The sequence below is a fragment of the Tamandua tetradactyla genome, chromosome 15, assembly GCF_023851605.1.
Source record: "Tamandua tetradactyla isolate mTamTet1 chromosome 15, mTamTet1.pri, whole genome shotgun sequence".
Classification (NCBI taxonomy): Eukaryota; Metazoa; Chordata; class Mammalia; order Pilosa; family Myrmecophagidae; genus Tamandua; species Tamandua tetradactyla.
Genome location: NC_135341.1, coordinates 26,571,760 through 26,588,458, shown reverse-complemented (window position 1 = coordinate 26,588,458; position 16,699 = coordinate 26,571,760). Strand labels below are relative to the sequence as shown.

Here is a 16,699-nt window from a genome sequence, read left to right as displayed (position 1 = left end):
ACTGAAGCAGGCTAAAAGCCCTTGTTGATTAAAAGTGAGGTGTTGAAGATGTTCCTAGGAATTTCTAGCCACGGCATTTGGTGGGGTGGACTTCAGAGGAGAATCTGTCTGAACCAGCTGAAAAGGCAGCACCTTCAGCATGTGCACATCAAAGTCGGAGACCGAGCTGAACTCAGCAGGGCCTTCACACACACGGATGTGGCTGCCTTCTCAGAACTGACAGGGGATGCCAACCCTTTGCATTTAAATGAAGATTATGCAAAACAAACCAAGTTTGGAAAAACAATTGTACATGGAGTTTTGATCAATGGACTCATTTCCGCTCTCCTGGGTACTAAAATGCCAGGACCAGGCTGTGTATTTCTTTCCCAGGAAATTAACTTCCCAGCCCCTTTATATGTTGGAGAAGTTGTTATAGCTTCTGCAGAAGTGAAAAAGCTAAAGCGGTTTATTGCTTTTATTGCAGTGTCGTGTTCTGTGATAGAAAGTAAAAAGACTGTCATGGAAGGCTTGGTTAAGGTTATGATCCCAGAAGTTCACAAATCCTAAAATAAATGTTTAAAGATGCAAGAGCTCCTGGGGAAAAGAGATTGCTGCTCTGTACCAAGGAATGGCTGGTAGACTCTGATGCTCATACTGGAGTGCAAGGAAGTAGGTAGAAAGGTGTTCAAACGTGTACTTTCCTTTGGCCTCACACAGACTTGAAGATATGCATGATTTCATCATCTGTCTAGGGTTTTTGAAATTCAAAAAACATTGAGAAGATTATCAGCTAAAGATTCTACCTTCAGGATTTCAAACTTCAATTTGCATTTGGATAGCATAAACCTATCCATTATCTGGGGTACAATAATGTTCTCACTGAATTTACAACTATCTTTCATTTACTTATTGAAGGCAATAGTAGGATTTGAGTCATCTTTGAACATCCAGCCGTTATCAGTACATATTCTCAGACCCTATTCTTGAGTAATTTCAGTGTCAGTTCATTGCAATTTGTTACTCATTACACAAAGAAGGCATCTTGCTCAACCTTCAGTGGAATTTGCCTTTCACGTGGTTTTCCTGTAGCGGGGGAAGGGTTTGTGTGCAGACTTGAACTCAGTTATTACACTCTCAGTCTTTCCTTTGCAATGGGGATAACACCTTCCACATAGGATTGTCGTTGCGGACGATTGATAAACAGAACTAAGCACAGGGCCTGCCCTGTAAACTGTAGCTACTTTATTGTCCATTTTCCCTGTGACTAAGGTTGCAATTTTCCTAAGTTTAAAGCTCCCTGGCCCATATTAAACAGTTAGTGGGCCTGTCTTTCAGGGTGTTAACCAAGTATTGGTATTCCAAACCTGAACTGAGTCTTGGATGTCAAGTGTCTGTTTTAGTAGTTGAGATTCTTTCCCACCTCCTTTGAAAATACTGTGGAGTTTCCCTCCTAATTATATAAATAATTAAATACTTATTGTAAAATATAAGGAAGACTGGAGGCCAGGTTCTTAAGAGTTGTGGGGTATTGAAGGAGAAATGTACCCAATGTGTTAATACTAAATGGTCATCCCCAGTACAGCCAACACCTTTAAGACAAGAATCTGTAATTAAACAAGAATTCTAATCTAGCTAGTTTCCCTTATTTTAGCAAGTGTTGATTGAAGCAGCTCTAATTTAAGAAATAATTCAACTTGTTACGAAGCTTGTTTATGTTTCTGGCTTTGTTAGTTCAGTGGTGGTGTGTGATGCTGATGAAAGCAGGTGATCTGGACTGATGGTTTTCCCAGTATTCACTTGGCCTGTGTGTGCTCTGTGGCTTTATGTGGTGGCCCTGCTTTGATCAAGAAGGTAAGATCACATGGTTGGATCAACGCACATATCCTAAAAAAGTGCTTTTAATCCTGTTGGTGATTAGTAACTTGATATAAAAAAATTTTTTTTACATGAAGGGGAGCAATTACTAGAAATGATTATTGTAGTCGCAGTGATGTGCATAAATTATTTTTAAACTGTTTAATATTGTACCATACAGTAGTTGTGAGGGTGCGAAGAAAATACCAGAATTAACATGTGGAGCTTGGATGTTATTCTCATGAGTCTCAGAATGGATGTGCCACGTGCTGGCTCAAATCCACCTGAAGCCTTGTTTATAGGTGAAGGACTAGACATGTTGAAAATTTGATGTAAAATGAAATTGAAAAATAAAATAGTAAATTTGAGGCTAAAACTGTTTATACCTGCAAAATTCATCAGCTGGAACTTAGCAGCACTCGTGAAGAGTCAGTTCATAAATGGAGTGTAGTGTGATCAGTAATACTAACAGCTACCATTCTTTGAATGCCTGATGAGTAGACAGGCTTTTTTTTTTGCATGGGCAGGCACTGGGAATCGACTCCGGGTCTTGGCATGGCAGGCCATAACTCTGCCACTGAGCCACCGTGGCCCACCCATAGACATGCTTTCTACATTAACTGTAATCCTTGTAACAACTCTGCAAGATTAAGTAGTATCCTCATTTTATAGGCAAGGAAACAGACTGATGCTGTAGACATACCCAAGGCTGTATAGCTAGTACACAACTGGGTTTCAAAGTTGGGACAGCTTAGCTCCTTTTTCCATTGTTTTGTGGCTCTTATAATGTTCCTGTTATTGGAGCACTGCCAGTTTCTATAATAGTACCTTGTTATGTGGCAGTAAAGTAATGGAAGCAACATTCTGTAGAACGCTTTATTTTCAGAATGGTCTGGATCTTATTCCCTATGACATTTATAGCATGTTCATATATACTATTCCATGGTGATGGCTTCGAGCCATGCTATCACCGTTTTTCTAAGTTGAAGTTCAGTGATAATTTGTCTTCAGAGCAGAATTACTAAAAGGGTTATTCTAAAGATGAAAAGTTCTATGCAGGTCAAGTAGGGGTGGGGATGGGTGTCATTTCTGGCTGATAGCTGATTTATACTGTGAAACTCTCAAAAGTAGCTTCAAAATGAGCATTTCTACTTTGTAATGCTCCCTAGGGGTCGTGATCTTTGTTTGATCTCTGTATATCAATAAAAAGCTGGATCAGGGAAATCAGCAAGAAGTTAGTGATAACTTCTCTGCAAATGATTGTCACCAGAGGCATGATTCTCAGACCACTCATGCTTTGTTGGAGCTGGCTATGGGTTGGTGGCTTTCTCATTTTGAGCATAGGGTCTGTCAGTTTAGGAAATCCTCCCCCAGTTAACTGGGATGCAGCCTTAACTGTTCCAGGTCACGTGTGGAAGTAAGTACAAAAGTAAGGACTAAAATAGCAGGTCAAATTGTATTAGTACTTCACAGACACAGAGAGACAAGACTAATTTATGTAATGTCTGACTGCCATAGAAAGAAATACCATCTTTAGCAATTTCAGTCTAATGTACTAGAAAATTACTTAACAGATTTTTTATAATCCGTTAGAAACATTTCCATATTGGTGAAATGCCACTCATTTCATTTTCTGAGCAGCCAGTCTTGAGTAACAGTGGGAGAAAGCCTCACCACAGGCATTCTGGATCTGACTTGTGTATTAATCTAGTAAACGAGATTACTAAATGCACACCAGTACCCCTTAGGTAATCACAGGTTTTCATTCTGGGCTGAAATATTAGTCATTTTCTTTTATGTTCTCAGAGTATGATTCAGAGACCAATTTACTCCCAAAGGAAATTGCTGTTAAGTTGTATCTAAGTTTTTTTTGTATTAAAACAAACCTTCCCAAGGGTTCAGTCACTGAGTGCCACTCTGAATGCCTTACGTGTTGGCATTATTTACTAACTACCTCTGGCTGAGCAGAATGGGAATGCTGTTGGAATTACTCTTGGGCTGCATTTGGGTATCTCTGCAATCTTAAATGTTTTACTTCCTTTGCTCTTGTCCCTTTATTTGGATTGCAAACACAACAGAGCTGAGAAATCTCAACATCTTCAGAGAAATTTTGGGTTGGACTAGAAGAAAAAGCAAGGTTATGTTAGTGCTATATAAATACAACAGGATTAATAAGAGACCTCACAAATAGTTACTTTTAAGGTGGTTCTTAGCTGTAAAGTTGAGATGACCTTATAAACCCTGGGCAAAATTTCTCTGCATTGCAATAAAAACAACAATAAGGGAAATAAGAGTGATTAAATATAAGTTGAATTGTTTTATATCCAGATCATGACTTTCAAAAATAAAATCATTTTGTATTGGGCGGTATGCTTAAGAAATGCTGAGTTTCTTACAAGTTTTTATGACTTTTTTGTGGAACAGTTGCCAAGTCTAGGAGCATCCTTACTAAAACTTGGTATCTTCAGTCTGGCAGATTTGATAACAAAAAACAACTGTAGGTCATCCAAACATTTGACAATGTAGGAGAAAATTTCATTTATTTATTTTATTATTATTATTATATATTATTATTATGTATCCTTGAGTTGGGTATGTGGCAGAAGCTGAGGAGCTTGGAAACAGAGCTGATTTGATTCAGTTCAGCTCTGTCTGGAGAGAGTTTCCCCAAATACAATCTGAGCAATTTCAGAAGCTAAATGAATGTTGCAGCTGACCTGGGATTTTGGGCCTACTCCCCCAAAGCCTAGGAACCCCGGTATCCACTTAAGTGCAATATCCTCAGGGGGTTACTGACAAGGATCTGGGGAGATGAAAATAAAATTATGTGGTTTGCCATAGTATTTGCTGTGGGGGGCTTATATAAGGGAAGAATTTATAGGGAAAGACTAGATGGAGAATTTGTCTCTTGCCTTCTATCACATACCTGCTTTATCCCTCTCAGCTTCCTTTCCTTCATAAGTAAGATGAGACAAGTTTGTTATTTTGCCTCCTTTCCAACTCTGAGCTTCAATTCTAATTCCTTTTTGGTTCTCTGTCCCATCAGAGAGAGAAGTATTTAACAACTTGTTTCTCCCTGGATATTTCTTCTGCTGATTTCTCTCTATAATGTAAGAGCAAATCCTTCTGTGCATTATCTACTGCCAGCCTCTCTTTCAGGTGCATTAATGCATTCATTCATTCTACAGATAATGAAGCTGAAGCAAACAGAGGCTGCTAGTAAGTTGTGGAGTTAGGGTACTAACCCAAGGCCTCCAGAACCTGGGCCTTAACCACAGTGCTCCTTGGCTTCCTCCTCAGGTTTATGAATGCCCTTTGTCTTAATTTGCCAGGCTGATATGACAAACTCCACATGATGGATTGGCTTAAACAACAAGCATTTTTTGGCTCACAGTTTCAGAGGCTAGAAGACCAACATCAGGTTATCATTAGGCATTGGTTTCTCTAAGAAGACTGTAGAGTCGTGTTCTAGGGCTGGCTGCCAGCGATCCTTGGAATTCCCTGGCTTTCCCATCACTGGGTGATATTCTTTCTTTTGCTTTTCCTGTTTTTGCTGACCTTTGGCTTCTTGTTCCACCCTGTGGCTTTCTAAGGACTCTAGTAGTCTGGATTAAGACCCACCCTCATTCAATTGGCCCGCACCTTAACTGAAAATAATAGCTGCAGGAGGTCCTATCTGTAATAAATTCACACCCATGGGAATATGGATTAAGAACATGTCTATAGGACAACCAATTCAATAGGCTAAACCCTCGATCTTGGGATTTGCCCCTATGAAACATTCCTGCAAAGGATAAGCTAAGCCTACTTATACCTAAGAGTCACCTCCAGAGAAGGTTGCTCAGATGTGGACTCTTAAGCCAACTGGGCAGGTGAACTCACTGCCCTCCTGCTATGTGGGAAATGACTCCCAGGGGTGTAAATCGCCCTGGCAACATGGGACAGGATGCCCAGGATGAGCCAGGATCTGGCATCAAGGAATTGAGGAAGCCTTCTTGACCAAAAGGAGGAAGGGAGAAATGAGACTAAATAAAGTTTTCAGTGGCTGAGAGATTTCGAACAGTCAGGAGGTTATCTTGGAGGTTTTATGCATTATATAGACATCCCTTTTTAGTTTAGGGTGCATTGGAGTGGTTGGAGGGAAGTGCCTGAAACTGTTGTGCTGTGTTCCATTTAGCTTTTACAGTGTGACTGTGTGATTTTGAAAACTTTGTGTCTGATGCTCCTTTTATCCAAGGTATGAACAGATGAGTATAAAAAATAAGAATAAAAACAATGGGGATAAGGAGTAAAATAAATTAGGTAGATTGAAATAGTGGCCGATAAGGGAGGGGTAAGGGGTATGGAATGTATGAGTTTTTACTTTTTTCTTTTTATTTTTCTGGAGTGATGCAAATGTTCTAAAAATGATCATGGTGATGAATACGCAACTGTGTGATAATATTGATTGTATACTATGGATGGACTGTATGAAGATTTCTCAATAAAAATATTTAAAGACAAAATGTCTGTATTGAGGTACATTAATCAGTCTACCACAACTTTTTTCCTAGTTCCCAAATCTAACATTCTGACATTTTTCTCTCTTGGCAAGTCTATTTTATCTCTTCCTCCTCCCTACCTCTACTACTTGTATCTGGTCATTTTGCATGTTTTTCTCCTTGAAGCTGCAGATCCATGGGCCAGAAGTGTTAGTGACCACAGTCATCTCAGAATAATTCTCTCAGATTGTCAAGTCGCGGAGATACCCGTTCCCTTGAGGATGTACAGAAAACTAGCTGGAGATGGTGTAACAGCTTGGGGAACAGAAGGGTGTGAAAGGACTCCCTTTTCCACCTTTCCCCTAAGCATCTGCACAACTCATCACAACCTTCTCTCATTCATATGGCTTTGCTGTGCCCAAAGCTTCCTTAGATCCTTGAGCTAGTCTGTCATCCCACATCTGGATTGTTTTGCAGTTGTTAATGTGGCTGAGGAGCTTGATGGCAGCTGGCATCTGTCTTGTTCAACTTTGACTCCCCAATGCCTCCCAGAGTTTGGCCTCCTAGGACATGTTCAGTAGATTTGCTGAAAGAATGAGTACATTCTGCTGCCTAAGCCCCACTCATTCTTAAAGGCCTCACTCAGAACCCATCTTTTCATGAACCATCCACAGTCCATTCTAGCTGGCACTATTCTCCCTCCCTTATCTTCTCATCATGCCTGCTGCCTCAACTCTAGTACCCAATGTGGGCTGGCTTGGAGTCATTGTTTCTGTGACAAACTTCCTATCTTTCCAGCACCTCTACTGGAACCATCCACAAAAATTCAGCCAGGGTTCCTGCTCTTGTCACATCTGCAGAAACCAGCATGGTCTGCTCTGGAAATACGGCCTCAGTACGTGCTGCCAGTGTTTCCATCAGTGCGCTGAGGATATCGGCTTCATCAAGTTGGACTAAGTGATCTTCCTTGATCTTCCAAGACATCCACCTGACTAAGGAACCAGTGCTAGCTCTTTGTGTATAAATAAAGCTAAGAAACTAAAAAAAAAAGAATTTTTTTGGGGGGGAAAGGACTGCTTATTCTCCATTTTGTCTTCCAAAGTACCTACAGCATAGGTCTCAAGTAGTATTTACTATTGTCATAATTTGATAAATACACATGCAACAGAGAATATCATCTTCCAACCATGTAATCGTAAATGAGAAAAAAATCGAGTTCAGAAACAGAACATATATATAAGTTATAGAAATGCTTTCCTCTGACCATCGTTGGAATCCAAAGAGATATGGCATGTGAAAGTACTTATAAATTATGAACCTGTAGACAAGTAGGTTTTTATTACTGTAGCATTAGATTGTGGATTCATATGGAATACTATAGAAATAGAGATGACTAGCTTCAGAGCAGCCTTCCTCATTCTGAAATTGACCTCATGAAACCAGTGGCTTATCAGAGCAATGGACCTTGTTTATATAATGTGATTTTTTTTAATCATACAAGTGAAATATTTTCATTAGCAACATTTTGAAAAATACAAAAAGCATAAAAGTAGAAATCATCTTGATCCATTTCCCAGAGATCCACAATTTAACATTTAAATTCTGTTTTCCTTCTGGAGTGTTCTTATAAATATATCTTTTAAAAATTTGGCATCCTATACATGCATATATTGCCCTTTTCACTTATAATTGTATCAAAAGCATTTCCCAACATCATTAAATATTCTTAGGTGATCCAATTTTTAATCATTGCAGAATGTTCTATGACTGTACTATGATTTGTCCAATCCCCCATTGTTAGATATTTATCATTGTATGCTATGTCTTTGCCTGATCTCTGATTATTTCCCAGAGGTGGAATTACTACCGACTCACAGGGTTTCAATGCCTTTGAAATGTACTGTCAAATCTCAGCTCTGTTAGCATTTGTAAATAAGGCCTATTACATGGTAAGTATTCAGGACTTGTTAAATGAAAAAATACCCCCAGAAAGGTTGGACCAATTTACACTCCACAAGCACTATACCAGAAGAGCCTGGTCCTGGTCAGCCTACATCCAGTAGGAGTAATGAATAAAGCAGGATTTTGATTTATATAATTCGGACAATGAAATAATACATTCTCCTTTAAGAGACTCTTCCCTAAGTGACAGATGGTTTTGTTTTAATACATTCTGTTGCTTTTAAACAGACTTGGACAGAAATGGAGTATAGGAAGAGTTATGATGACTTGAGGGATAAATCATGAAATTCATGTTTCCCTCATCCCATTTCCCTCTGCTAGGAGGCCCCTGAAGCCAGTCTGTCTTGACCGCTTGACTACTTGGGCTTTCCCAATAAAACCTTTATATATCAAACAGACCTTTGCTGCAATGTCAAATTTTGGTGGTGGGGTTGCCAAGAAACTTTTTTTAGGGAAGACAAATTCAAGGGTTCCATTCTCCATTCTCTTAATTGCAAGAGAAGGCAGAAATGAATATTGTTTGAGTTTTTATTATGGTCAAACCCGTTTCCATACCATTGCATTCCTCAATCAACCTTCCCATACCTGCATGGTTATTTCCACCCACTTCCCTCCCCCCACTTTTTTTTTTTTTGATGTGGGAGCTGGGCCTCAGAGAGGTTGGGTAACCTATTCAAAGTAACACAGATGGTAAATACGAGAGCCCTAGAGATCTGATTCCAAGTTCAACTTTCTCTGCAGGCAGGTATGCTGCCCTGGGAGAGAGCTGTGAGGGTGAGTCCTCTGTGTTGGTCTGCAGAGAAAGGGGTTTGCCAGCATTGTGGCCTTGGGTTCAAATTGTGGAGCAGATTTGGGGCTGAGGAGTTGATTCCAAGGTTCTCTGGTTCTGGGGTTGAGGTCCTTGGAGCAGATACCGTGGGACTGGGTACCCCAAATCTGAGGGATCTTGGCTGAGGGTTGTGGGGATTGAAGGCCTTGGGTGAGAGCTGGGGCCAAGGGCAGAGTCTGAGAGTCCCTGGACCAAAGCCCATTTTTTAGGGTCCTTAATTCCGAGGGTTCTGGGGTCAGAAGGTTCTGATTGTGGGGTCCAGTTCCGTGGGCACGGCTCTTAAGCTCTCAGGTCTAAGAAGCCAGGTTCAAGGGTCACAGTGGAGCCTGAATCTGAGGGGCTTGTTTCACAATCTCTGGATCTTCAGGGTTCAGACTGAAGAGTAGGGTCCGGAAGGACGTTTTTCTGGGCTCAGGTTTAGGGTCCTTGACTTTCGGAAGCCTGAGTGGGAGAGGTCAATTCTCAGGGGCGGGGGTCTGAAGGCTGGATCTTGAGAAGAGTTTGTTTCTGAGGGTTTCAAGTCTGACAGTCCCAGCGTCTGAGGGCCTAATCTGAGAGGTCCAAAATTGAGGGACTTGGTGTGAGTCCCTGGGTCCTGAAGGTTACTGGATCCCAGGGCTGAGGCTGTGTCAGTGGACCTGAGGATGGTTTAGTGCCGAGTACCTGGGTTCAAGGGCCGGCTCTGAAGGTGCTGGGCCTGCAGCGGAGCTGCTAGCAGCTGGGAGGCCCGAGCACGGTGGCAAGGCGGAGAGTCGGCTCTAGGGCCCAGCGGGCTCCCTAAATCGACCTCCGCGGCGGCGCCTGGTCGATTGGTCGGCACTAGGACTCCGCAGAAAGCTGCAGTGCGTAAGATAGCCACTGTTGACAGCCACAGCAGAGACGTGCGGGCGGCGCTAGGGCCCAGCAGGTCCCCAGGGTGGCGACGGCGTGTGGGGCGGCGCGTGTTGACAGCGGCAGCGGCGGCGGCGGCGCGGAGCCGGGCGGGCGGCGGGAGTCGGCGCCTCGGGTTCCTGCTCCTTGTCCCGAGGCGGCGGCGGCTGGGCAGCCCGGATGGCCTTCATGGAGAAGCCGCCGGCCGGCAAGGTGCTGCTGGACGATACTGTGCCGCTGACAGCAGCCATCGAGGCGAGCCAGAGCCTGCAGTCCCACACGGTGCGCGGCCCGGGTAGAGGACGCGGGGCGGCCCCTGGCCGCAAGGGGGCTGCGGGCGGGCTGGCGGGCAGGGTCACCTGGGCGGGAGCTGGGGCCGAGGGTCGGCGGCCCTGACCGGGAGGGCTCTGGCAAAACAGTGAGTCTGGGACAGGGCCAGGGTCCCGGGGCCCAACGAGTGCTGAGATTCGGAGGGGCAGAGGGTGTGGATCTCAGCTTCCAGGGCCACGGATCAAGGAGGGGCTCTCCTCCTACCCAGAAAAGGGAGCTGGGGGAGGTGTTGGATTCCCGGACCCAAGTTGGGCCAGAGGAGTAGTTAAAAGAGACCGCTCAGGACCCCCCACCTCTCTACTTCTGCGATCGCTAGTCCTCTCTTTGGGACCATTGAGTTTCCCTCCTTGCAGCTGGGGGTCTGAGTGGTGGGAGTGAGGACGTGCCGGGCCAATATAACTTTAGTATCTACTAGTTGGGACAGCTGAACGAAAGCAACCGGGGTCTGAGCCCCATTTCCAGGTTAGCTGCTTGAGGAGGTCAGGGCGAAATGGTGAGGGAGGCTGTCTGGGATCCTCCTGAGTCAAGTGTATGAGTGTGCTCCTTCCCTCCTCTAATCTGCTCTTTCAGTGGAGTGGTAACTTCATTTGAGTTTAAAATTCACTGGAATAGCATAAAGGAGTAATAAGTCCTTACAGTAAACACAGGGAGAAATCATTTATGTTGCATATACTGTCTTTTCTGGGACTTTAAAACCATGATTATTTTCATTTGCCTGTGTCTTTTTTTGAAAGGCAAACTGTGCATTATAATTTGCAAGCAATAAACCATGAACCAGCAAAACAAAAACAAATACAAAAACAACCTGGAGCTGCCAGCCAGTGGGACTTTGGGAAATAATGAATGGGCAGAGAGAGATTCCTTATATTGTGGTGTTTTATCAGGTCACCAAATCAGATTTCGGCTCAGAGGCTTGTTTGTTTACCATTGCAGTGTGTTTGGTATTCATCATCTGGAGGCTAAAGCTCCACAATAGCCTTTTGTTTCATTTTGTTGAGGCTGTGTGGTGACTTCAAAACAGACCTTTCATTCTTTGATTTAAAGTGGGACTTTTAAAAATTTGTTTCCTGTTCCTTCAGCCATGCTTTTAGGGCTTGGATTGTTCAGTGTTCATTTCCAGTTAGGAAAATGATTATCTTTGAAGAGGTACATTTTATTTCATTGTGCATATCTTTAATCATATTCTATAGATATTGGAGAAGGCACCACAAAAGACAAAAGTTGTTAAAACTCCCTGAAACGTGTGCCTAAGAGAGCATGGTTAAGGGTTGACATACAGGACAGGAAGTGAAGAATGAATTCTAGTATTAAATTAGATTTTGACTTCACTTTTAGCAAGTAGAGCTTTTAACCTTTCAGGAAGTGAGGCTGAGTCTTTTAGGCTTGTTTTGTGCAGGAAGTGAAGAGATAGATGCTATAAATCCTCACAGACCACTTCTTCCAGGAAGCATACCATGATGCCCACTGCCCCAGGCCATGTGCTCACTTCTACGTCCATATTGATTAATTTGTTTTGTACTTTTTCTCTGCACCCAGGCTGTGCGAGAAGGAAACCTTCTTCTTCACTTTTGGGCCCCATTCCTGGCATCTCATAGGATTTCATATGTGTTCATTGAATGAATAAATAAATAAATTGCAATCTTACTATGCTTCTTTGTGTAAAATGAGGTGGTAAAAATTGGAGTGACATGGTATTGGAGGGATCAGTGCTTCAGTAGCCAGCTTGGGTGAGGTGGTGAAAAATGTAATAGGATTCCATTTTGCTGTGGAGCTTTTCTTCAAAAAATAAAATAAGATATGGCAATTGTTAAAATGATGACTGAACACAAAAGACAATGACTCACAGGAGACCCATAGAGGCAGATGTGGTGGAGTGAAAAATGTAGCGTTGTCTTACGTAATTTTTTGACTGTTGTGTGTTCCTGTCATTTTAGCTCTGAAGTTTGAGACTGGGAAATGTTGCATCAGCCCTGAACTTTATTGAGAAAAACATATGCTGATGCAAACTTTTTGGACTATTAGTGTCTTATGAGTAAGTCTCTTTAAAACAGGAACTGTCAGAAATTATTTTAGAAAGAAGTAGTTAAGATTGGCATAGAAGAGAAAGGCATTGTTTCTTATTAAGAAAGGAGAATTTGGCTTTCCATCTTGTTAAGATGAAGGGATCAAAGCCTTGGCAGACAGAGATGGTGTCCCAAAGGTCAAAGGTCAAACTTCCCTTTGAAATACTGAACTTCTGGGAAGTTGCTTCTTGGCTGTGGGTCAGAAGCACAAGGAGAAAGTATACAGTAAACAGCTCTTGGTTTGGGAGAGGTAAGACCTTAGTACAGGACTGTGCTGTCCCTTGCTAATCATGTGATATTGATTGGACAAGTGACTTACCTTTTTGATATTTAGTTTCATTATCTGTAAATTGGAGTAACAAATGTGTGCCCTGTCTCCTAAAGTTGTTATGAAGATCATATGTAATAATCCCTATGAAATATTTGTAAAGTACATTCCTTCCTCCTTCTACCTGTTCACTCCCTGACAACATGTATGCAAAGGGTTAAATACATTCAAGTATTATTATTACATATGTAAGCACATTTCTGTCCATAGTTCCTTTCATTTATTGAAGTTCTTTAGCCTTGGGAAGCAGAAAATTATAGGTTACATCTGATACAGGATTTATGGATTTGAGAGGGAAATATTCTGTGGATAGTAAATCTATCTTGGAAAATACAGATACCCAATGGATGATGGGAAGGCAAGGTCACCACCAGAAAGACGAATTTGGATGAGCAGCTGACTGGGCACAGGTTGGTTGGTGATTCTGTCTCTGGCAGTGGTTTGAATGATTTTATTTCCATTTTTATGGAGCACAGGCAGTTTAGCTTCAGGAAACAGAACTGGCCTCTGTTACAAGAACATGAAGCTTCCGTAAGATTAGAGAGGACAGTATTTAGGAGCTAGATGCCTTCCTCTGGGGTCAGAGGAGCGGGGATGATATTCCAAACAAAAGAAACTGGTATTAAGACACACAGGTGATTACTGAGAAAATTTCAGAGAACTAAGAGAAAACTAAGGAAATATAAGTTGTTGGTTTAAGGAAAGGCAAAACTTTTAAAGCCACCTGGCTGAAATAGAAACCAGAGGAAACTGACCGTTTTAAAGAGGGTTACTATCGAATTATCTCTTTTTTCTTGGCTGTTATACTTTTTTATATAGCTTTTTTTTAACTAATTATTAATTAATTAGTGTGATAGCTTTTTTTAAACTAATTATTGTAATAATATTTGCAATGCAAAGTTTCCCATTCTAACCATTTTCAAGTGTATAATTCAGTGGTGTTAATTACAGTCACAGTTATCTTGCTATCCTCTCCAACTGCCATTACCCAAACCTTTCATCACCTCAAAGAGAAACTCTGCACCCATTAAGAAAAATTCCCCATTCCCATCCGTGCCTACCCCATTCCCTGATAGCCTGTAGTCTGCTCTCTGTTTCTATGAATTTGCCTATTTTACGTATTCATATAAGTGAGATTGTATATTTGTTTTTTTGTGTCTGGCTTATTTCACTCAACATGATGTCTTCAAGATTCATCCATGTTGTCACATGTATCAGGACTTCATTCCTTTTTGTGGCTGAATAATATCCTATTGTGCATACATACTACATTTTGTTTATCTATTCATCTGTTGATGGACTCTGGGTTGCTTCTACCTTTTGACTAATGTGAGAAATAATACTGTGAACACAAGTGTACATATATCTGTTCAAGCCTTGCTTTCAATTCTTTGGGTACATATGTTATATCTTCTGAGGAAGAGCCCAGAACAGCTATACCGTTTTATAGTCTCACCAGCAATGTATAAATGTTCTAATTTCTCCACATCCACACCAACACTTGTTATTTTCAAATTTAAAAAATAATAATAGCCATCCTATTCAATGTGAAGTTGTATTTCATTACAGTTTTAATTTGTATTTCTCTAATGGCTAATGATGTTGAGCATCTTTTCATATCCTTGGCCATTTGAATATCTTCTTTGTAGTAATGTCTATTCAAGTATTTTCCCCATTTAAAAAACTGGGTTGTTTGTCCTTTTGTGGTTGAATTGTAGGATTTCTTTATATATTTATATATATATATATATATATATATATATATATATAAGTTTATATATATTGAATCCTTATCAGATATATGATTTACTAATATTTTCTCCCATTCTCAAAGTTGTTTTTTTGCTTTCTTGATAATGGCCTTTGATGCGTAGAAGTTTCTAATTTTGTTGAAGTCCATTTTATATATTTTTTATTTTGATGTCATGCTTTTGGTTTGAAATCTGAAAACCCATTGTCTACTACAAGGTCCTTCCTAAAGATATTCTCTGTGTTTTCTTCTAAGAGGTTTATGGGATTAGCTCTTATATTGGTTGTTGACCCATTTTGAGTTAATTTTTGTATCTTTTGAGAGGTAGGGGTCCACATTCTTTCTTGTGCATGTAGATTTCTGGTTGTTTCAGCACTATTTGGTGGAGAGATTATTCTTTCCCCGTTGAATGGGCTTGAAAACTTTGTCAAAAATTAACTGAGAAATGATTTTATCTCTGGAGCCTCAATTCTTTTCCATTGGTCTGTATGTCTACTGTTATGCCAATACCACACTGTTTTAATTACTGTAGCTTTGTGGTAAGTTTTGTGATCATAAAATATGAGTCTTCCAACTTTATTCTTCTTTTTCAAAGTTGTTTTGGCTTGTTGAGGCCCCCTTGAAATTCGATATGAATTTGAGGGTCAGGTTTTCCATTTCTGGAAGAAAAACACTGCTGGAATTTTGATAGGGATTGCATTGACTTTGTAGATTGCTTTAGGCAGTATTGACATTTTAACAATATTAAGTTTTCCAATCCATGAACACAATAAATTTCCATTTATTTAGTTCTTTGATTTCTTTTAGCAATGTTTTATAGCTTTCGGTATACAAGTTTTTCACCTCCTTGGTTACATTTATTCCTAGGCATTTTATTCTTCTAGATGTTATTGTAAATGGAATTGTTTTCTTGATTTCCTTTTTGGATTGTTCATTACTGGTGCACAAAAACCCAACTGACTTCTGCATGTTAATCTTGTCTCCAGCAATTTTCTTTATTAGTTCTAGTAACCTTCTTGTGTATTCTTTGAGATTTTCTATATGTAGGATCTTGTCATTATCAAATAGGGATGATTTGACTTCTTCCTTTCTGGTTTGACTGCCTTTTATTTCTTTCTATTGGTTGATTGCTCTGGTCAGAACTTCCAGTAGAATGTTAAATAATAGCAGTGATGTTAGGGGAAAAGCTTTCAGTCTTTCACCAGTGAGTCACATATTTGCTGTGGTTTCTTCATAAATGCCCTCTATCATGTTGAAAAAGTTATCTTCTATTCCTATTAGGTTGACTTTTGTCAAATGCATTTTCTGCATCAATTGAGATGATCACGTGTGTTTTTTTCCCTTCATTTTGTTAATGTGGTGTATTGTATTGATTGATTTACTTATGTTGAACCATCGTGCATTCCCGGAATAAATTCCCCTTGGTTGTGATACATAATCCTTTTAATATACTGTTAGATTTGGTTTGCCAGTATTTTGTGGAGGACTTTTACACTGTATTCATAAGAGCTATTGATCTGTAATTTTCTTTTCTTGTATCATCTTTATCCGGTTTTGGTATCAGGATAATGAAAGCTTCATTGAATGAGTTAGAAAGTAATCTCTCCTCTTCTATTTTTTAAAGCTTTTTTTATTGTAAAATGTAACATATATAGAAAGCAAAGAAAGAAAAAAGCAATAATTTTCAAAGCATACTTAACAAGCAGCTATAGAACAGATTCCAGAGTTTGTCATGGGCTACCATTCCATCATCTCAGATTTTTCCTTCCAGCTACTCTAAAGAACTGGAGGCTAGAAGGAATATTAAAATAGTATTTCAGCAGCCATACTTATTTGTTAAATCCCGTTTTCTCTGTTTTACCTCCTTCTTCTCCTTTAATCCCTCACCCACTCTGTAGGGATCCTTGGGGAATGCTCGTTCCTACTCTTTCATGCTGAGAAGAGGTGTCCACCGTGAAGGACAGGGGGATGCAATCAACTGATAATCCTGAAGAGGCTGATCTGTCTGGGTTTCAGGATTGATCTGACCTAGGAACCATCTGGGAATTATAAGTTCCAAGAAGGCAAACCTAGTACATGAAACCTTTGTAGAGTCTCAGTTCAAGCCCCAGGTGCTTTTAAGAGACAATAGGAGTGAAGTTGATTGGGGTTTAGACAGTTAGCACTGTCTAACTGCCTGCTAACTATTGGCCATAGCATGCATTTTTAGTTTTCCCCCATATCCCTCTAGCATTGACTCCTTGTCCACTA

At 40.6% G+C, this 16,699-nt stretch overlaps 2 protein-coding genes and 1 pseudogene across 5 annotated transcripts in view; all 3 read left to right on the top strand.

The window, feature by feature from the left end:
* The first annotated feature begins 32 nt into the window (after nt 1–32).
* HTD2 (hydroxyacyl-thioester dehydratase type 2) lies at nt 33–6,341 on the top strand. Its single transcript, XM_077128863.1, has one exon. It carries the CDS (start codon nt 49–51, stop codon nt 547–549), a length of 501 nt encoding a protein of 166 aa, XP_076984978.1. The 5' UTR covers nt 33–48; the 3' UTR covers nt 550–6,341.
* A 693-nt stretch (nt 6,342–7,034) lies between these two features.
* Nucleotides 7,035–7,309, top strand: LOC143656767 (small ribosomal subunit protein uS14 pseudogene; annotated as a pseudogene).
* A 2,767-nt stretch (nt 7,310–10,076) lies between these two features.
* The window catches only part of PXK (PX domain containing serine/threonine kinase like), a 95,685-nt gene continuing 89,062 nt past the window's right edge, over nt 10,077–16,699 (top strand). For all 4 annotated transcript variants that reach the window (XR_013162715.1, XR_013162714.1, XM_077128861.1 and 1 more), the window contains exon 1: nt 10,077–10,260. Coding sequence is in view for 2 of the 4 variants with exons in the window: in XM_077128861.1 (XP_076984976.1) it covers nt 10,159–10,260 (102 nt within the window). In the remaining 2 variants the exon portion in view is untranslated. The remainder of the gene's footprint in view (nt 10,261–16,699) is intronic.

What these genes read in the sequence shown, in the direction of transcription:
- HTD2 (XM_077128863.1), top strand. Translation starts at nt 49, where the DNA reads ATGTTCCTAGGAATTTCTAGCCACGGCATTTGGTGGGGTGGACTTCAG.